Source organism: Thunnus maccoyii, chromosome 24 (genome assembly GCF_910596095.1).
Source record: "Thunnus maccoyii chromosome 24, fThuMac1.1, whole genome shotgun sequence".
NCBI lineage: Eukaryota > Metazoa > Chordata > Actinopteri > Scombriformes > Scombridae > Thunnus > Thunnus maccoyii.
The window spans coordinates 5,523,803-5,546,570 of record NC_056556.1 but is presented as its reverse complement, the minus strand read 5'-3'; the positions used below and the strand labels follow the sequence as shown (position 1 = coordinate 5,546,570).

The 22,768-nt window shown below is 39.6% G+C and overlaps 1 protein-coding gene across 6 annotated transcripts in view; it reads left to right on the top strand.

The window, feature by feature from the left end:
* Window positions 1–22,768, top strand: part of LOC121891907 (inositol polyphosphate-4-phosphatase type I A-like) — a 50,769-nt gene that overhangs the window by 4,783 nt on the left and 23,218 nt on the right. For 4 of the 6 annotated variants that reach the window (XM_042404551.1, XM_042404550.1, XM_042404547.1 and 1 more), the window contains exons 2-10: window positions 7,933–8,023; window positions 17,722–17,959; window positions 18,586–18,630; window positions 18,957–19,075; window positions 19,239–19,355; window positions 19,503–19,582; window positions 20,245–20,356; window positions 21,023–21,113; window positions 22,262–22,409. In XM_042404551.1, coding sequence (XP_042260485.1) covers window positions 17,854–17,959; window positions 18,586–18,630; window positions 18,957–19,075; window positions 19,239–19,355; window positions 19,503–19,582; window positions 20,245–20,356; window positions 21,023–21,113; window positions 22,262–22,409 — 818 coding nt within the window. In that variant the 5' untranslated portion in view covers window positions 7,933–8,023; window positions 17,722–17,853. Of the gene's footprint in view, window positions 1–530; window positions 651–2,345; window positions 2,485–7,932; window positions 8,024–17,721; window positions 17,960–18,585; window positions 18,631–18,956; window positions 19,076–19,238; window positions 19,356–19,502; window positions 19,583–20,244; window positions 20,357–21,022; window positions 21,114–22,261; window positions 22,410–22,768 lie in introns of those variants that run through there. The other 2 variants (XM_042404549.1, XM_042404548.1) reach the window with 2 other exon arrangements.

The window sequence follows — 22,768 nt, the reverse complement described above, 5'->3', positions numbered from 1 at the left end:
ACCTTCATATGTGATGCAAACTTGTACATATTACTGTAGGATATCAGTGTTTAAATTTAAAAATATATTGGAAACTGTTTAGGCTTTTTCCTCAACTGTCAGGTACCAAACCTGGCATAACATGAGTTTTTTGTTAAAACATTATTGTTTGGAATAAAAAAAATGACACCCAGATATTCCAATTGGGCAGAAAATGGATGGATGAGTGAATCTTTGATTACATTTTTGGCTAACAGGGATGCACCGATCTGATATGCCGGATCAATCCTAACACTGTCTTTTTAAGCAGAGTCCAGTGTGTCCATGCGGTGAGATACACAGACTCAATGTGGAGAAATGAGAGCAGTAGACAGAAGTGGTGTCCTGAGAGAAAGAAAGTTGGATGGATGTGTCCCTAGCGAGAGAGGTGATGCTGTTTTTGCTGCAGACCAGGCAGAGAAAGAGTTAATTGGCTCGAACGTTTGGGAAGCAGCGAGCTGTTAGAGAGAGAGAGAGAGAGAGAGAAAGAGGAAGATGGAAAGCAGGAGGAAGAGCAGAGGGAGAGGGCGAGGGCTGGCGGCAGCTGCAGTGTCTTTGCCTCGTGACGGCGTCTGCAGCGTGAGTTTGTTTACATCCATCGGCAGCAGATAGAGCGAAGCAGACATCCTCGGGTATGTGTGTAAACTCAGGCTGCCATCTGTTTAGCGGGCATTTTTTTTTAACCATCATCAGCCCTGAAACACTGATGTCATACAAACACACTCACAGATCCGGATGGTGACGCTGGTTTTATGTCTTGAGAATGACATCTGAGCTGCGTTTATGCATTTGGTAGAAAATGCACCATCATGCCGTGTGCTTTATAGGTTATCTTTTAACATTTAACATTGTGCACATTCTTTCTGGACTTCTGCTAAACTGTAGGACATATACAAGAGCAAATGTTTGTAAAACAGTGCTGTACTGATGAAAGATGGCTTCACTGCCACAGTCACCAGCTGTAGAACAGTTTCAGTAGTCGGTGAGAGGACTTCTACCATGTTTTACAGGCAGGTAGACGACTTCTACTGTGGCTTTCACTTTTAAAATTCACTCTGCCTTTTTAAATTAAGGGCTGTTTTTTTGCCAGTGGACAGGCAGGCAGGTAGAGAGGGATGTAAGCTTGGAAAATGAGAGATAAATAAAGATAAATATTGCTATTGTGCAGACGGATAGAGAGTTTTGGTAGTGGGACTACTTCTCTGTCAGGTAGACCATCATGACTACTGCTGCAACTAACTTTTTATTTCTCAGTGGTCTATAAAATATCAGAAAATAGTGGGAAAATATGAAAAATTTCATCTTCAAATAGCTTTTTTTTCTCAGAGCAACAGTCTAAAAGATGTTTGATTTATAGTGACATAAAATAAATGGAGCCTGTGAATTTCTGGCTTAAAAAATGAGTTAAACAACTAGTTGATTATGAGATATTATTTCTATTTATCCACTAATTCTTCAATCACATGTTTAAATTGATTCAATATTTGTTTTACTAACATGCCAAATCCCAAAGATGTTTAGTTAACAATCTCATAATACCAAAAAAAAAAAGCAACAGAAAGTTTTCACAGTTGAGAAGCTGGAACTGGAGAATGTTTGATTTTTACTTGGAAAATAACTGAAATGATTAATAATTAGCAAAGAAGTTGCTGCTTATTTTTCAGTTGATTGTCTAATCAATTAAACAACTAAGCATTTCAGTTCTATTCATCCAATCTATACAAAGAGCCAGCTGGGTCCTGATGTATCTCGTCTTTTGACCAATTTAGTTTAAAAAAAAAAAAAAAAAAATAGCCACCTCACTTTCTCCATAAAAGTGTATTAATATTTTATGATGTTAGCAGGGGTCATCCTTCAGGCAAAGTGGTCCGTCTCCACTATAAAAGCCTGCAGAAAACCCTGCACCAGTCTTCCCTCTGCATCTGATCAAGTACTATGACCTTTGACCCTTGACCTTACCACTCTCTGTCGCTGGAAACGTTTGAACTGAACCGTATTCTGCTGTTGAACTCCCTGTCTCACTTTAAATCAGAGAAATGTTTACAGGGTGAAACACAAATGTAAACCAAAGACTGGGAACTGTAGCCAGACTGCAAGTGCACAAAAAGCTTTGTCACACCGACCGGGTAGTTTGCCAAAACAGATACCGGCCTCATCCAGACACTGGTAAAATTTATACTGGGATAACAGATATTCTAAAGGGGAAAATGATGAGAAATATGTGTAGCAAGATAACAGAGCAGTAACATCTTTCATAATTAAATGTGCCCATGTGTATGTTTGTGTGTATGTAAGTGTGAAATATACTGTTTTCGTCCCCCCAGCAGACCTCTTTTTTTTAGTGAAAACGCCCTGCAGCCCCGTGATGTTAGACGCGACGCCGCTGACAAATGAAATGAGGCAGACAAATGTCAGTCTTGGCAAACAGCATCATTGTGGCGCAGATGGCTGGAGACTCAATCACAGGTCTGTCATGTAAACCAGGAACAGAGCTGCCCACAGTATTCTCAGGTCTTAAAGCAGACCTGTTCATTCTTAAAAGCTAATAAAATAGCCGTCGCCCTTTCACTTTTTCTACCATCTGCCACCGGAAACTCTGATAGCTTTAGTTCGCTCTTACAGTTTTGCACCATAAAGCAAAACAACAGCTTGCTGCAGTTTTAATTATCTATTTTAAGCGATCGCAGAGAAATCTGTCCTGTGCTTACTGTCTTTCTAATGAGACTATGACTTCAGCGAGGTGACTCACATTTTGTTTTTTTTGTCTCATGATTCTGGTGATTCATTGGCCGATGCCTACATCTCCTCAGACCAGATGAGGTCACGGTCACATGGATCTGTTTGGTGTTGTTTTCTCCAATATTCACTTATTTAAAATGATCTTTTAAAGGTGTAATATGTAACTTTTCCTCATTAAAATGACTTAAAACGACTAGAGCTATGTTAGATTGTTGAGTTGTGTACTTACATTATCTCAATGTTTCCAACAATTTTCAAACCCAGAGAAATACGTCATTTTAATCAAGGTAACGGTGTTTCATTTGGTCGCCTGTCGATGACGTCATCCCACCTTCTACCAAAGAGTCAGTTGATTCTGAATCTGACAGTTAATTTCTCGATTAATAGATTAAAAGTTTGGTTTATAAAACATCAGAAAACAGTGAAAAATGTCCATCACAATATCCAAGAGCACAAGGTGGCATCATGAAACCGTCCAAAACCCCAAATATGTTCAATTTACTATAATGTTAGACCAAGAAAAGAAGTACAGTCTTACATTCAAGAACCTGGAACTAACAAAAGTGATCTAAACGATTAATTGATTATCAGAATAGTTGTAATAATCATAATAATGTCACTTTCTGACAATCTAATAATTGATTAATCGACTAATTGTTTCGGAAACTGGTTTGACTCGAGCAACAACAAACGGTGTCGGTGTCAGGCTGCACAATTAAAGCCCTGAAATTTTTTTAACAATCTGATTTGCACAAGAACTCCAGCTTTAAATGACCTAATTAAATATTGATCGGGATACTGAACAGTTTAGCCTTATTTATATGGGAGGTCTTCACTGCCAACCCAATCCAAAAAAACTACATTTAATAACAAATGAAATAAAAGAAATACTTCAAAGACTGTTTTTTGGTTTGGTTCCCACTGCAGCTCGTCATCCATACTCAATGCAATTATTCTGCTTGACAGATTCATTTATTAAGTTTCCACTAATTGCATCAGTAGGAGAAATAGCGGAGAACTTTGCAATTTTCAGCCCCGTAACTATACTCATAGTAGGAAAACAGAGAGTTTGAAGAAAGGGAACCTTTGGTGCCAAACGTCCACAACCAAACAAGACAATAGAGCGTTGTCGACTTGTGTTATCATAACTGTATTTTAGTAAACCAGTGGCTCAATCCTTCTGTTCTTGGTCAGCAAGTCTTCATTGATTACTTCCTTCATATCGTAGGAACTGGTGCATGCAGTTTCTCCTCGGAGCCAGTCAAAGAGAGACTCGTAACTTGAGTCTGCCAGCTGACTTCTGCTTTCAGCGCCTCTTCAAACGCGTCACGCTGATGTTTTCATTTCTCCTGCGTCATGTCTAAACCTCAAAAGATGCCTGTTTTTTGTTACTGCCTCGCTGTTTCTTACTGCTGCATTAGACGTGGTTTATATCTATGAGAATCCACCCATCTTCAAAGATATCTTGCACTTCTTTTCGTTTCCTTTATGGTCAGTGGCAGGAAACCCCCCCCCCCCCCCCCCCCGGCTGTTTGCTAAATAGCAGCGAGTGAGAACTTTGCCAACATGCAAGGTTGCAAGTCCACCAATTAAAAAATAATCAATACAGAAGACTGATAATGCTGTTCCCATCAACATAGTCACATTGTACAACATTGTAAACAAGTGGAATTATCCCATTTGTGTCACATGGTTTAACCAATAATGAAAGTGACTTCAAGGTAGCTTCTGAGTTTCTCTTCACTGGGGAACTCACTGGTGTGTTTGTGTGTGGGTGTAGAGTGTGCTCTCGTATATCTAGCTCTGTGAGAACCAGTTTGAGTTTTACATCTTGAGGGTGAGCATATTTGTGCAATCTTTAAGGACTGTTTGAAGGTTGGAGAGAGAGAGAGAGAGCAGACACACAGACCTGCAGCTCTTTATACGTCCATGACACAGAGACAGAGAGCAGAGCGGAGCAGAGGAGAGACGGAGACAGCCATGTAACCTGGTTGCTATGCTACGACCTCACATCCTGCATGCTGTTATTGGCAGGGGGATTAACATGCCCAGAAGCATCCCGAACACAGCTAAATAATAAGAATATACAGGCAGACGGCAGGGTCATAAGTGACAATTGAGAGGGATTACTTTTGTTTGAGTCTATGCATTGTTTTTTTTTAGGAAAATCCTGCATAGCATACCTTTTAAAGGGAACTTTTTTGAGATTTTTTATACTGTTATGATGTCAGTTGGTGGTCAAAGTTCCAAAACTTGAAGTGAACGTATGTAGAAATGCTCCTTGCAAGTCAAAATCCAGGGCTCCAGCCTGCTCTCAATGCTTTCGTTTGCAAAGTTATCTCTACTTCCTCCTTAGAACGAGGTCAGGTCATTCATTCATGCCCACAAATGGTGTCTGTTCCGTAGCCTTGGTCGCTATGGTTGTTGATAAGTTTGCTCCATGGGTTGTTGGCGTTGTCCATTTGCATATTTCAGCTCAGATTAGGGTTTGAACATGTACAGATGTAGCCTGTTTGAGAAGTTTAGGGAGGCCTTAAAGATACAGGAGCTAAAATGGCCTGTTTCAGACAGAGGCTGAACTGAGGGGCTGCATAAAGGGCCAGTATAAGATAAATAAGATATTCCAGTAGAGCCCCAGAATAAAAATATAGATCTGTAAATGTGCGTGTTATGTCCTCTTAAAGGTTTCAGTTAGGTTTAAGGTAAAGTAGGGTTGAGGTGAGCGCGGCTGAGCAGTATTGACTCTTATACCAGCTCTTAAAGGTCACCAAGGAGACGGTTGGTTATCGTCCTCCCTTTCTTTTAATGCTATTGTATGTGCATGACTTATAGAGACATATATGCGAAGGTCAGTGTGTGTTATTGTTGTGTTTCTTTACTGTAATTATAGCAACAACGCAGCCAGATATAAAGTGCAGCCACACACCCGAGTTGGCAGACGGTTACTGTTGTCAGACCGATTCTTGTAAGAGACTTCCTTAAATAACACAAGGAAGTGCTGCTCACTTGAGCAAGATGCAGTTTCATACTCACACACACACACACACACACACACTGCAGAGTGAGGTTTGTTTGCCTCTCTTTTGTTCTGTTCGTTGTTTGTTGAAAAGTTTATTATCAGACAAATGTGCTCTGGAACGCGTTTTGCTAAATAATAATCTTCTGTTAGCAGAGGAAGTGTCAGGCTGTACAGTATCTCAGTTTATCTTACTTATACGGGAACATTACTCTCTGTTTGACTGTGATTGTTTAAGCTCACTTTGATTTAAGTTTTATCTTATAATGTTTAAATCGGTGGGTTCCCTCTCTATCAAAGGTGCTGCCTGGACTGTTTTATCAGCCAATTCATGGTTAGTGAATCCACTTTGAACAGGAAGTACAGCTCGCTAACCTGACGTTCTAGATGGTTTGTTACAAAGAATCATCTGAGAAGTCGTCCTTGGAAACTCTTTGGAAAAGGGCACTTTGAAGTAACACTTCTCGCTGTCGTCACACCCTAAACCACGCCCGTAGCTACCAGTAGTTCCTCATAGGACGCTGATCGGTCCGAACCACCGTTGGTTCACCCACAAGCACATGATTTGAACCCTGACATTAGGGATTCTCCAGCTGCCTCACAAGGTAAACAGCTCGCCGCAGGCATTAGTTAGCCAACATCACACTCTCACAAACAAATCCCTTAAACCTCTGCTGTCTGATAAAACTCCGCCAACCAGAACCAAAATGATTTAACACTGACAGCTGTTTTCAAAAATCTAAACTTCTCTCTAAAGTATTAAAACACAGCTGTGACCTGCAGGCTGATGGAATCTTTACCCGTTTGTGCTGATAAAACACAGCTTCTAACGCTCAGAATGATTGATAAAATTATAACAATAATGATGATAACAGTTTAAAAAAAGAAGCTGCTAACGAAATTTAAACGTGACTCTACAGTTCGCTTCACTGTGAGAGGAACAAAACAAAAAACACACACATGCACACTCCAAAACTTTATTAGCCTTGTTTTTTTCTGATTTATGCCTTGGTTTGTTAATTATTACATTTTCTATAGCAATGCAATATCTGAATTGATTTACCCTCGAAAACATCATGATATAAAATACTGTGATAGACATTTTTATACATGATGGATAAAATCTTCTATCACAGATACATATAGTTTTATATCACACTAGTACTGTATTCCATGATAAAGTAGTTTTCTGTAAATTCAATTTAAAAACCATTAATAGATAAAATGTTCATACTGGAATTAGATCTGGATAAAACTGACAAAGTCAAATACTGTAAAATTTAACAATGTGAAAATGATATTTCTCATTGTATTAAGCTATAACACACACATTTTATTACTTGAACATAACAGGGACTGAAAGAGCTGAAAAAAGGATTGTTGCTTATTGATACTATATTGATCATCCAGCTCTATATTTAGAGATGTTTTGCAGAAAGGGAGAAATTACCTAAAAATGTCATTCCTGAGTTGTGTCAGTTGATGGTTTTCAGACAAGCAGGGGTGGAAACAGAACTAATATTATCACGTTAACGTCATGAACATTCTCTGATTTAGTGATTCAAGGTCGAAGGCAGGTCATGATATTTGCAGGGTGTTTGGTGCGAACTGTTAGTGATTTTTTTCAAAGAGTATGAGTCCGTATGAGTATGTTTTCTCAAGACGTGTGATTCAGATATCAGAATTTAACTTGTGTGGTGTGGAGAAAGTGACATGACTTAGACTGAGGTCTCTCTCTCTCTCTCTCTCTCTCTCTCTCTCTCTGTCTCTCTCTCTCTGTGACTGTGTGTTTGTGGGCGATGCTCATTTTCATGTGAAAGGGCTACAGCTGCTCCGTCCCTCTAAAGAAATTATTCATGCTTTATTCTGATGCGGATCCCAGAGGGTACACGCGCACACACACACATGGACAGAGAACATCTCTATGATTGGTTCAATCAAGCAACAAATCTGTTTTTGACAAATCTGCTCTGTCGTTCTTTAGTTTTATTTTTGGTGATGTGGGCGAAGGGGAGCTGTAAGGGCCACTGAACAAATGCCGATTGGAATCTTTAAAGTGTCTAGGATGTGAACAAATAGGCTAGATCTTCTTCCCCTTTTTAGCCGTTCAAAAATGAAAAATATGAGTTAAAACAAGTTTTGTTCGTCTCTCTCTTCAGATTGTGAACTTCTGCTGCCCTTTGTAGAAGATCCTCCTCACTGAACCTGGATCAACTCACTTCCTCTTTTCTTTCATCCCAGCAGAAGTCTGTGAGTAGATGTACATGAATCAGAGCATAAACTGTCTCACACTCTCACAATATCAAATCACAGCAGATGAAAGGTACAGTAGCTCACATGTAAAGCTCCTCTTGTTTCCTCTTTTTAAATCTCGTGACTTTTTAATACAAATGATCAGAGAAAATGGACAGATCTTGATTTAAGATTATTAAAATTCCTATTTTCTCACAGTACAAGTGAAAATTTTATTTGCCTGAACACAAATCAACTTTTTCATCTGGTTTATAGTTTATAGCATTGGAAACAAGTTGAAGAGAAAGCCCTTGCAGAGGATTTATATCCCTGCCAAGTCTGCAAAATTTTTTGAAGTATATCTCTATCTAATAATAGAAAGTGAAATAGAAAGTGTTTGAATCTTCTAAAATCTGCATCTGCAGCTGCATCTGGTTCAACGTCAAAATGCAACCAGTGATAAACATGGTATAATGTGATACATGTGCCATATAGTGCAGTAGTTCATTAGAAAGTAATTAAAATACTGAACATAAAAATAAATAACTTATTCCTTGGCTAACGTCTCTTTTTTTTAAGATACCCTGCTAAATAACAAAACAGACAAACAGACTGATTGCAACAGGCAGGTAATGATTTCAATGTATTTGAGGCATTTTTCAATTAGGGAAAGATAATTTTAAGACTGATTATGATTAATGAAAGTTTTTCTACAGGGTGTCATTGGCAGTTTTTTGTTCTGTAGTCATAATCTGTTGCATAATTGTTTGTATAAGCTTAACACTGCTTCTTGTTTTCCATTGACTTGAAGCAGTGAAGTGGCGCTGCTCTTAACAGAATCCTGGCAACCTTAGAAAGAAACACTGATAACCTATCATTACTGTAATCTAATATTGATTGTCTTGATGACTAATTTCTCCAAAACATTATTAATTGTAAACTAGTTTGGCAAGAATTAAGATAATACATTGAAGGTTCCTCTAAACTGGCAGTTGAAAGGCCAGAGGGAGCAGGCAGCTGCTGTACACTCTCATCACGTTTTACATATCAGTCTGAGCACAGCAGCGGCACTGATTTGTTGGTACAAACAGGTCTTTGTACCAATAACACTGCATCCTATACTGATTTCTAAAATAAGTTCTTAGTCTGTACTTACATTAATAGACGTTACCTTCAGGATAATGGATGCTGTGTAACTTCCTTGAAACTATTAATTTGTTAATGTCCAGTTCTAGTTGTAAACTGTGCAGTGTATCTTGAATTTTTACAACAGGGCCTTCTTTTTGAAACTGCAAACATACAGTATGTTACAGTTCATATTTATGCAATTTTTCATAGTTCTAGCAGTCTTAAAATGACCCATAGTCAGGTTTCCTGTTATGAAAGAAGCAAATGTGGTTGAAGAGTGATGTTGTAGCACTGCAAAACCTCTTAGGGAGGAGGTTTAGATGGATGAATGGGTCAAAAAAGCGCCCAACACAAAATAACCTTCATCAAGTTGTTTGAGTTGCCCAAACCAAACCTTGAGAGGCAGATAAGAAAAACACTCATAGAAGTAGTATTTAGGGGCCAGAATAGAAAAACACTCATATACTGTCTAGTTCAGAAGACAGGTGTCGGTTGTGTGGATGTGAGAGAGATTGAAAGACAAAAGGATGAAGAAAGAGAAAGAACTACGAGGCACTAGAGACTTATTCAATGACTTAATCGCACTACCTGTAATTGCTGGTCTCCGTCATGCTCCCGTTTATCAAATCAGTAAAACACTGTTGTATTCCTGCGTATTAGAGGTTGTAGTCAATGCAGTGAAACTATCCAGTGGCATTAAAGGACCAGTTTGTAAGATTTAGTGGTATCTAGTGGTGAGGCGGCAGATTGCAACCAACTGAATACGCCTCCCCCTCCCCTTCCAAGTGGGTAGAAGAACCTACAGTGGCCACGAAACTCAGGGAAAAATGCGAAAGGCCCTCTCTAGAGACAGTGTTTGGTTTGTCCATCCTGGGCAACTATAGAAACATGGCTGCGCAACATGGTGGCCTCCATGGAAGGGCACCTGCTCCCTATGTAGATATAAATAGCTCATTCTAAGGTGACAAAAACACAACGATTCTTATTTTCATGGGATTATAGATTAATTAAAACATACTTATGAATATTACATTCCATTTCTGCCAAGTCTGTTCCACTAGATGCCACCAAATTTTACACACTGGTCCTTTATGATTACTGAATTTCAGCTTTAATCCCTTTAAGCACAACTTCAAATCCCACACTAATCTGGTAGTGCTGCTGGATCTCAGTCAAACTATAATTCACGGTAGATTTATAATGACTAGGCAGTGTAATGGAAACTTTGTTCCTAACAGACCAGAGATTTCTGTTTTAGCTCTTATCTAACCTGCCAATTTGAACACTACCATACTACTTATAACCATTGAAATGAAAGGAAGTGAGAACAGAAATAGTCAGACTTCATACTGAAAAGATACAGTTTTGAAAGGCTTTGAACAAGTTTGCGCAACCCGTGGTCATAAATCTTTGACTTTAAAGGGGAGCCCTCTACTGAAGTTGAGAAAGATGAAAGCCTTTGAAAAGATTTTTTTTTTTTTACTTCTACTCCTGTGAATCTTCTTCATTTTCTTGTGGTAGTGAGTCAGAACCAAATATGATGGGCAACATGTACCACCATAGTTAATAGTGACCAGGTTTTCTCCTCTAAACAAAAACTATGGAATTTAGTTTCATGAGTTCCCCTCGTCTTTTGCAAAAACCAGGAAAGTATCGGAGGCATCTGAATATTCTACTGTTGTTGCACCATTAATTTTTCAGTTTTTACTCAATTCATTCACATCAGCTACAGCAAATTCACTGTCTGCTGCAATTTTGGTTAACAAACTTTTGGAATTGTCCTTCTGCATCCTTCCTTGGATATTGCGTGAAAAGAGTCAAGTAAGAACCAAATTTAGAAGAACATGTCATTGAGTCTGAGAGAAGATTTGATTCGACACATTCTCTCTCAAAAACGTGTGGTGTGATGCCTCGTCCGTCGCCAGTGTGTGAAAGGTCTCTTGGCAAAGAGGAAGCTGTAAAAATGGGGTTTCACCATGTATGGTCAACACGACTCTCACTGTTGTGCACTCTGTCTCTCTTGCTCCTGAACTGTCTTTCTTGCCAGAGGATGGAACTGAGACAGAAGCTTCAAACACGCGGACATACGTGTACACATAAATATACACACAGAGATGAGACCGTTTTAGAAACCAGGTTGTAACTGTCTCTTGTCTCCTTCATAAATCAGTGGTTGCAGGTTAGCCAAAAAGTTAAGAAAGACTTTTTCCAATGGCAAATCACATGATTCCTAAAAATCTAAGATCTTTATAACACCCATATTGAATTCTTGTGGGCTCTTGCCAAGGTTTCCTTGTGAGCTCTCAATCATCACTGCTCCCAAAGGTTGTCTTTAGATATCTAAAAGAAAATAATATCTAATCTCAGTCATGCTGCCTTTTCAACAAGTCCTCCAACTTAAGGTCATTTGTCATTGTTAGCATTCTCTGATCTGTCACTTCTATCTGTCACTTCTATATTTAAGGTTTGGTTAAGTTCATGCAGCTTTAACTACTTGGGTAAAGTTAGGAAAAGACTGTAGTTATTTGTTGGGATCCCTGTTAGCTGTGCCCTAAAGCACAGCTAGTCTTCCTGGGGTCCACATTTAAAAACATATATTAAACATTACAGTCAACACAACTGGCATACATAAGACTTATATTAGAGAATAACATTAATATATATGAGTAGAACTACAAAAATTACAAATCAGCATATGCATAGCATCCTACAAATATGTTGTTCCCGGTTAAAAGAAACCAACATTGACTGTTCATAGGAGCTGAGATGTGAACAGTATAACACACTGACAAAAGAAACTTGTAGAATTATTTTTTTGCTTTAGTATTTTACAATAAAACCTGTCAAATGTACTTAAAAGCTCCCAATAATTGCCTTTGTTAATAGCTTTTTAAGCCTTTTTATACCCCTAATGAACCAAAATCTACTTTACATAATCCTGGATTTGGGTTATATGTGTCAGGAGGCTCTGGCCCTATACGGCATGTGTGCGTGCCCCAATTCATGTGACTCACAAATCTATACACACATACACTGACACGCCGGGCTAAATTTGGAGCTCCCTTTTATGGCAGCTTTTCCCCCTCACTGAAGTTTCTGTGCAGCTGTGGATTTAGAGAGGAGGTTGACTTGGACTTCGTGTTTTCAGCTTGTAATATTCTCTTTTTCTTTTCTTTTTTTTTTTGCATCACGGTTCTGTTTTGGCAAGACAATAAATTCCCAGGCATGCCAAATTACTTAATTGATTTGAGGTGTTAAATCTATCGTCTTCTGCAGGTCGTACACGAAGGGATTTGCACTGATTGTGTGGTGTCTTTGTGAGGATGCATGGGGAATTGTAACCGTAGAAGAAAAATAATGGACTCACTGTTCTTTCTGAGTTGTTACACACAGCCCTCATATTACAAAGCCAGTTTATTATTGGTATGCTTGAGTCAGGGTTAGTAGGACAGAAATATATAGGTTTATAGTACATAATGCACACAGATGAGATTATTGTATCACTGAAAAAAGTGCGGAAAATGTGTTTCTGGGACTTGAAAAGTCGGACAGGTGAAACTCAACCAATAACTCCAACTAAAGTCAGGAAGTTGATGTGTTTTGCACCTGTTTTTGATAAGGAAAGTTGGAAGCAAGTGCATGTCTTAAGCCCTTTCGAACCATGTTGTATTTTGGCTTTGTGAGTGGAAAATATGACTCCAGTTGGCGGAGAGACTGGAAAGTTCCTTCTAGTTTTGGTAACAAAGACCAGAGTTGCACCGAGTCTGAGAAAATTCTTTGCAGGCGTTTGCTTCTGTGTAATTTGAAAAGCTTGTGATAGCAGAAAATTTATTATTTGCACTGTGTGTTTTGTGCACCTTGCAATGGAAGAATACATTTTTGTAGTTCCACTGCAGCTTAATAGTATATTTTAACAAATATACTTACATTTGTACTCCTGGTTGATTTGATGACACCTGTGTCACCACAGCAAACACTTGTTGAGTAACTACTCTGTCAGAAATACAACAGAAGAGGTAACTGGTGTATCTGTTTACAGTACAACCAAACACAGTCACCCATCAATAACTATTACAACAGTGATTTGATATCATCATGCTACACACGAGTAGTTTTCCACCCAATAGCAGAAGGGTTTGTTGGAGGTGTGCATCATCACTTTTAATAGCTGGTCGCGATCAGCTCAGTCCTCAGTGACATTGTGCTTCCTGTGGCTGCTTTACAAAAGAAGCCAACCCACATTTGGCCTGTTGAATTCTTTCAATGTGAAGCAGCAGCAGCGGGATGATCAGCTTCACAAAAGTGAAAGTGACAAAAATGACTCTTTGTAACATGTAGCTACCTTATCCCCACATCTTATTCTGCCTCTAAATAGAAATCATGAGGTTTCATATTCAACGTGGGAGGTCTAAGACGCTTAAAGAGGCACATTTATGGGAATTGAACCTGTGATATTTGGTCACCAGACAATCTAAGCACCTGTTCTGTCTGCTGGTCTGTCATAGGCTACTTTCAGGGTCAGACTAAAGACCAGTTAACTGGGGACGGGTTGTCCAGTTGGGGACAAAAGCTGATTTTTAAGTCAGTGGTTAAGGTTAAGGTAGGTCTCCAGGAAATGTATGTAAGTCTATGTAATGTCCCCAGAAGTGACCAAGGACAATGTGTGTGTGTGTGTGTGTGTGTGTGTGTGTGTGTGTGTGTGTGTGTGTGTGTGTGTGTGTGTGTGTGTGTGTGTGTGTGTGTGTGTGTGTGTGTGTGTGTGTGTGTGTGTGTGACTTTATGTGTCCCCACCCACATTTCTTCATGTGATTCATAAATCTGTCGCGAGACAGCACTGGAGCCATAGTGACTGGCGCTGACATTCACATAAACTACACAACCACACAGACACACAACACACACAAGTCATATTACTGTATGTTTATGTCCCAGCTGTGTTCACTGTGAACTTCCTGGCAAACGTGCATGTTGAGGACTTTTCTGTTGGTAAAGTGGACTTAAAGCCTGACAGAGATGCTTCGTACGGCTTGCAAATCAGCTGTTTACTCTTTTCCAGGCTTTTACCTAATTAGACAGAGCTGGAGGAGTGTAATAGTACACACACACACATACACACACACACAAACACCTAATTGCTCTTGTTCATACACATTTGTGCAGACAAAGAGGGAACTTCTTGGATATATTAATTCCCTAATTACTAACTGCTAGTTCTGGTAATGTATTTTACAGGTCAAATGTAGACAATGTGACTTCATGAATTGATGTTTCACTTCATATTTAGCAGTACGGCTGCAATTAACGATTATTTTTCATTGCAGATTCATCTGTCTGTTATTTTCTCGATTAATGTCAATGGAAAAATGTCAATCACTGTTTGTCAAAGCACAGAATTCAACCCAGGATGTCTTGTTTTGTCCTGACCAACAGCCCACAACCCAAAAATATGAGGTTCATTATCATAAAGGACAAAAGAAACCAGAAAATATTCATATTTAAGAAGCTGGAAGCAGAGAATTTTAGCTTTTTTGACTCAAATCAATGAGATTATGGAAATAGTTGACACTTAATTTTCTGTAGATTAATCAACTAATAGTTGAAGCTCTATTTAGCAGATCATGTTGAAAACAATCAAAAACAAAAATCAAACACAAGAGCAAATATTTCTTTGGGAGTTTTTCTTTATCCATATCAAGAATCTAAGCATAGAGAGTTTTGTGAAGCCCTTTGAGGCAAATTTTGAATTTTGGGCAATATAAATAAAATTCACTTGTTCTGACAGGCTGCTGTTTTGCTCATTTGTTGAGCTGTCATACAGAGAGAAATCCAGACACTGACAACAATTTTTATCCCTCGAAAAATAGAGCAGAATACCATTAAGCTGCACCACAACTTCTGTTTCGAGTGTGACTGTCTCTTTTCAGCTGTGACTCATTAAATATATCTCTTGAATGCAACATATACACACACGAGGCAGGTTCAAGGGAAGGTTAAATATGTGTATCAACACTGAAAGAACGTTTAAAACTTCCCTTTCACCTCCATTTACTTTAAGCTGGCACTCTTAGACTTACCTGTTTCTATCCCTCATTCATCTTAAACGAAAGCTTTTCCTGCCACACACATACATCTAATGACCTCTGGTTTTTCATGCACAACTCTTTTCTATTTACTTGCAAGTGTCTCTGCTCATCAGCACAACACTCAGGCAACTCAGCTAAAAGGCCTCTACGGGCTGACAACCGAGCGTGTGTGTGTGTGTGTGTGTGTGTGTGTGTGTGTGTGTGTGTGTGTGTGACAGCATGCTTTATGAGACTGCTCTGTTCACCCCACTTCCATCTAATCACAGAAGTGTACGTGCGTGTTTGCTCTGCCTCCAACCCTCGCTGTCAAACCTCATGCTGTTACATTAATATTGAATAACTGCAGGAGCAACCCGATGCTCCCTCTTGTTGTGGAGAATATGTGGCACAATAAATTCAAGGTGTTAAGCTGGTGTTGCTCGTCTCGCAGTCTCACGTAGTCTCCCTTTTCGTGTCCTTTCCTTTTTAAATCTTCCCCTCGTGTTCGCAAGTGTGACGGGGGATAAGATCTTTGGGTGCAACAGAAAGTTGTGTGGCAGATATTGGAGCTAGATGCGAACGCTCACGTTAATCAGGTAGATTCTCCTCCATCCAGAAGACTGCAGGTATCGCAATGACAGATGTAGGGCGCATGCATGAGCTGACCGAAGTGGGGCGTTTCAGGCGCTGCCAGGAGATCAGCGGTGGACCACATATCTAGAAGTAGGCCACCAACTATTAACCCAGAACCACAAATTAGAATGAGATCACTCGGTGGGCCAAATGTAAGAGAAGCATCGTTTAGAGACCAAAATCTGAAGAAAGAAAGGTAATTTTCTCTGTAAATCACATATATCGAAAGGATCTGGATGGCTGATTACTGTTCAACTCATAGAAGTGTTTTTTCCTTCTCATTACATAAGAAGAAACACACACACATCATCTCTCAACAACATGTGTCCACTGTGATTTTGACCTAAACCTGAATCACTGAAACACATTTCTCGACCATGAAATAGAGCACCGTTCCACCGAAATAGCCTGCAGAGATCTCCATCCATGTATTGTCTTAACTAGACCACGGTGCTTCTCCATTCGAGCCAGCTACTCGTCCCTCGCGTTCGCAGCTTTGCCGCAAATAGGCTAATTGCTCTTTTTTTTTTTTTTTACAAAAAATGGGACAGAAGGAACAATGGCGAGAGACAGACAGCGAGAGACTTAGTGGGACAGTCGCTCATGCAGAGGCTGAAGCCTTTAGGGGAAAATGTCTCCCAGCAGATTTTAGATAGAGGAGTGACAAAAAAATAATTTGGGAGGAAATGGAGCAATAAACTAGTAAATTGAAGGAGCTCATCAGTAGGTGGGGGGGGGGTGTGGATGTGAGAAGAGACGTTTTTAAGGGAACGGACATAAACAAAGAGGAAGAAGAAAAACAAGAGAGCAAGGGACATGAGGAGGAGGAGAAGACAAAAAAAAGTGTGGAGGACCTGAAAGATAAACCTACGGTCTCTTAGCAACATCGACATATGCAGATACTTGCTTGTCTAGCGAGCATAAAAAGACATGAAAAATGCAAATATGGAAGTTTTTAAGTGGGATGACACACACACAGATGCAAATAAACACATTGAAGCATGATACAGGGCTTATTTTCATATACATGCACATATTTATGTAGAAATAGAGCTACTGATAATGAGGTTTCTTCCTCTTTTTTTCCCCGTTAAAGGGGTTTTTAAGGGAGTTTTTCCTTATTTGAATTGAGCGTCAAAGAACAGAGGATGGGCTATACAAATAAAACTGACTTGACAAACACGTGCCTCACTTCCTCGCTTGTGTAGCTCTCCATCTCGCTTTCTTTACTGTAACTCATCTCAGTTTTTCCGTCTCACTCAGCTTGTCTTCGCACTCAGCTTCTCATCTTCCTAACTCTTACTCCTGCTCTTCTTTTTTCTGCCTCCTCCCTCTCTCCTCCGGTTAAGATGCTCGCAACAGTAGCGGTAGGATTAAACAGAGATTTAAGAAGAGCTTTTTAGCCGAGGGATAGAATATAAAATAACTTCTAGAAATCAGTTGGAGAAGTGTCTTGAGCATCTGACTGTGTAGGTGGAGATGAGACTACTTGACCTTGTAAGTTGCAGTTCTGGATGCTCACAGGTCGTATTTACAGCGGTTACAAGCTGCTTAATGATTACTTTGTGTCTTTTTTCTCTCTCTCTCATGTTTGTTCATCTCTTGTGCCAACTTTGTACTCTGTTTCCCTCTCTGTATCTTGTTCCTTATTTCTGTTCTTCTCATGCTTTCCCCTGTTACTTTTGTAGGCGTTCACATGGCACATTAGCATCGATTCATTGGAATTCATGTATGCATTTGAAACCACGCTAGGTTTTTTTTTTTTCAGATTGATTTTTCTTGACCAAGGCTCGGTTCAAGCAGGACGGATTTCTCTTCTTTCACAGACAACTCTTTAAAAAAAAATGCTTTCTTTGTATCTTATATCCCTCCTTGTTTCTCCTTTCATTCCAGAGAGGTGAACTGCTTTCTGGAGCAGTCGTGAATCTATACGGAAAGAGGGGCACATCACATGGGAGTGTGTGACTGCGTGTGTGAGCGTGTGTGTTCAGGCCTCCTGCCGTCGCCCGCTCTTCCCGGACAGGCATGGCGGGGGGCAGAGAGCACGGCTCCCGGACGCAGAGGCCGTGGTCGGTGTACCGGGCGAACACGTTCGAGCTGTCCAGCGAGATGATCGGCTTGGCTCTCGCAGGTGAGGGACGGTTGATTCTAGAGTCTGGTGCAAAAGCTAAAGATAAACTTGTCGTGTAAACCTTAGGTAACATAAATATACAAAAAATGTTTATCTTAAGTTCATTTTTATGGTCAGTAAAAAAGATTTGTCAAGCTTAATATTATGAAGTTGTTGTATAAATTGGAAAAAAGGATTCACATGCAATTAAATTGAGTATAAACCTAATTAAATAAGATAAAAATAAGTAAAATAAATGTGTCAAATGCATAAAAAACATCAAATACATCATTTAAATTTAATTCAATAACACATATTGGAGACGCAAAGTCTAAAAACAGCCTGCCATTAATGTTGGCCACTTGCAGCACCGCTAAAACTAAAATTACACACTCAGCAGTTACCACCCTCACACACACACACACACACACACACACACACACTCTGCTGGCAGTGTATTACACTTGTGTGGGAGCCAACAGCCTCTTCAACCACAGTTGCCCTGAATCCGGCCATAACGAGGCCTGAGTGCTACTCATCATCTGTCAACATTTCACAACGAGGATCATTTCACATTACTGTTACTTAAAGCTCTTGTTGTTGTTCTCGGAGTCTAATGTTTTGGTGACTTGTCACTTGTGTTCCAGGAAACAGTCAGGACCCAGATGAACCTGTGCTGGAGTTCAGCGTGGGTGAGTCACGCTTGCATTACTGTATTTAGCTGATGCTATCATCCGGGGCGACTTGGACTGATCAATAATTTACTGCTCGTTCATTTAATTCATCATTTCCAATCTTTCAGTAGAATCATCATCATGATGAAATGAGGGTGGCGAGTAACAACACGCAGTTCTGTTAAAATTGGTTACGAGACAGTCAGTGAAATGATGAGTGTTTCCAAAACAGCTACATGGGTTTCAGATTGCCTGTTTGCCTCTTGGCTCGTTCAGTATTGACCTCAAAACTCTGTGTGTGTGTGTGTGTGTGTTGGTTTGTGTATGTGTGTTGTCTTGGCCAGCCTGCACAGACCTGGTGACTCCTGCAATGGATCGAAAACCCAACAGCTTTGTAGCAGTGAGCTGCACGACACCGCCTCAGGCCTTCTGGACCAAACACGCCCAGACTGAAGTCATAGAGGTGAGACTCCTCACACACACACACACACACACACACACACACACACACAATTTATCTTCTATCTTAAGTGAAATAGCTTCTGTCTTGTGATGAGAGATGTTAACTCGTCACCACAAATCACACACAAGTTTTTTTTAATAACATTTGTGACCTTTGTCAACAGGGCACCAGTAACCCCATCTTCCTCAGCAGCATCGCCTTCTTCCAGGAGTCCAACATCAACCAGCAGACGCAGGTTAAACTGGCCGTCTACGACGTCAAGGACCGCTCCCAGGGCACGGTATGATGTCTCAGGATTTCATTGTCCACCTCCATCCTTGTCTGTGTTTTTTTTTTTTCTCTTCGTTCCCGTTAAGAACCAGAAGAAGAAGAAATATCTGTATATGTACATCAGTGTAAACAGTCGTCTGCCTCTCTGTCTCTCTAGATGTATATGTTAGGTTCAGCACTTTTTCCTGTAAAGGAGATGTTGCAGGACAAGAACCACAAATTACAGCTGGAACTGAGGTAACACACACACACACAACACACACTCAGCAGCGTGTCACATGATCACACATGATTTTAAACTCCTTTAAAAGAAATCTGAGATGTGTTGTAGCTGCTTAGTTATGTACAGATTACTGAGGTTGTAATGTTTAGGCTGCTGTAGATCATTCGGCTGTTTAGTCACTAATGAACATTTATTTTCCTTGTTGACACATTTGCATTGTAACAACCTGCCTGTAAGAAATGTTGGTTTATATTTGTGCTTCACAAAATGAAGTATCAGTCCATTAATCCACCAGCCACCACAACATCACACCAACGCAGTCCCACAGGGAGGACCAGGAGCAGTTAGATAATCTAAACCACTTTATTTTTAAATAAAACTGAAAGCGAATGCACCTGAAAACTATAAGCAGCGGACAGTTTGGTAATAATTTTACAGTTTGCCTTCATTTTATCTCTCAAATAAGTTTGGCTCATCATCAGATTGCTTGTATTTCTTAACCTGTCTGACTTCTTTTTAGCGATGTTGCTGCGTTATCACGTCTCAGCAATTACCTCGGTGACCTTGTCACACTTGGTGGTTCATTCAAAGTAGTTCGGAAGTGAATAAATCAGCAATAAACTACCTCACCAAAAAAAAAAAAAAAAGTTTCTCCAATATTTCTTTGAATGGACAGATCAGCGGAGAACAAGCGGGTGGGGGACATCACTGTGGCTGCGTGGCAGATGGAGGAGAGAGCAGATCAGAGGATGGCGGTCGGTCGCCTGCCAGACAGCATCAATGGCCGGGTAGGGAGGAACTGGGAGATTTAATTTCTGTATTTTGGAGGATCTGGTGTATAAATATAAGGAACCAAGCACCGTAACTGGTTTTAATGTGATGTTTAATGTGAGTTAATTTGAAATAATCTAGTTTTCTTTGGCTCAACACTGAGACAAAGTAACTGCCCTAAGTTACAGAAACATATTTGATTTGGATGTTTACAATAAGAGATTAATTCATGGCAATAGGCGCTGAATATTGTTTTAATGTGTGAATCAGACCAAATGATACATTATAATTCTATCATTTTAAGATTTTTGTAGCAATGATTGAGATTTCTAGCAGTTTCTGAAATAACGTGGATGAAAGATGTGTTTCATGTGTAAGTCTGAGCCTTCCTGTTTGTCGGGGTGTATGCATAGCGCTGTATAATTCCAACAGAAGTCACTTCAGCTGCTTTATGTCATTATAAACATGTCACACACCCTCACGTGTTAACACAGTAGTAAAATGGCTCATCACAGTGGATTTGGGTTAGTGTAGGAGCGCTGTTAGTGTGGTGTAGGTGAGTGTAGGTTTTAAAGAGTGGACAGATACAGCAGATGGAGGTGGTTGTTGCTGACTGGCTGTGTAACACCAGTGTGTGTGTGTGTGTGTGTGTGTGTGTGTGTGTGTGTGTGTGTGTCATGTAGACGGTGCTGCCTGTTGACGAAAGCCTGACAGAGTCGATGGGAGTGAGAATCAAGTACGCCTCGTTATGCAAAGACACACTGCTGCGGTCAGGTATGACAGCTTTTAATTCTCAGGTACATCACACCTTCATGCATCTGTTTCCTTCCTCTTCTTTGTCCTTGTGTCTGCATATCTTAAAAAGTCATAAATGTGTTAGATTTGGATGAAATTAAGTGATAAAGCTTTGAGTCTTTTCACTTTTTTTTATTGTTGTCCCCAGTGAAAAAGCACCAAACACTGTCTCACTACAGGTTTATTTTTCTATTTATTTAATATGACATTTTGTAAACAACCCTCATTAGGCATATGAACAAGCCTCACATCAGTTCTATACATGTATGTAGATGCCAAATAAATCATAAATGTCGAGGGCCACAAAAATTAAGTCAATTGGTAGATGAAACATCTTAAAGAACATGTGTAATTAAGTCAAAAATATATCTTTTCTCCTCATATATATTTAAATAAAATCACAATGTCATTATCATAGAAAGAGACAAAGAGTAAAACAGATCAACAACAGCCTTACAGCAACATAATCCCATAATGTCCAAACAATGAGGAAATAAAAAAGTAAATTTATATTACACATGTTTTACTAGAGATGTGTCAAAAGCAAAGTGCAGTGTGATTTAAAAAAAAAAAAATTAGATACTTGCATACACATAAACATAAAATAGATATAATCATCGCATTAAGCAACAGCTAATCATGCAGGGTTTTATAGCTGTCTGACACATCTGGGAAGCTCTTAACTTCCATAAACCTTCTATATGTTTCCTAAACTGAACCTGAACCTTTTGCTCTTCAGCTGTCCACCATTTTTTTTCTGTCTTCCCTCTCGTTTTTTTCTCCTTTCTTCCCATCCTCCATCTCTCTTCCCCGCATGGCTCCATGTTTACTGATACATCAGACCCCGAATCTCATTATCAAGTAGAAATATATCGATTGTCACCGCTGGGTGGGAAAGGATCTGTTTACTTCAGGGATAGATCGCTGTTCCAAAAATAATACACATGAAATGTCTATAAAATAACGTTTGTACAGTAAGAGAAGGAAGAAAACTACAAAGAAAAAATCAAATCAATCTAATTAAAAACTAACTGAAGATTTTATTAAACTAGAACAAGATCATAGAAGCTGTCGAATCGAATCTCAAATAATCTAATCCAGGCTAATAAAATTTTCTGTGGCTTCAGTGTTCGGAGGCACGATGTCCAGGATGTACCGCTTCCCTACGACTGATGGGAACCACCTACGGGTGCTGGAGCAGATGGCCGAGAGCGTCCTGTCTCTGAACATTCCCAGACAGTTTGTCAAACTCCTGCTGGAGGAGGACGCAGCCAGGTACAAGCACACATTTACATTTCTAACGTTTAGCTTCGCCTCTTCTTCCAGTCGAATTAGAATGGATGTTCAAGTTATTGTGACCCTTCAAAAACCCTGGCAACGCTGTATCTCAAAATTAAGAAGCACCGGATTTACTTAATCTGGAAAAGGCCGGCAAATTAGCTCTATTTAGCTAGTTTTACACTATTTGTTTATGTGATTATAGTATAGGCTGGTGTGAAAGGCAGTAGTGGGTGGCAAATGTATTGTCATCTGACAATTTATAGTGAATTTTTAAGTATCTAGTATGGAGCTGCAATTATTTTTTTGATAATCGAGTTATTATTTCAAGCAAAAATGCTTGATATGATGAAGAA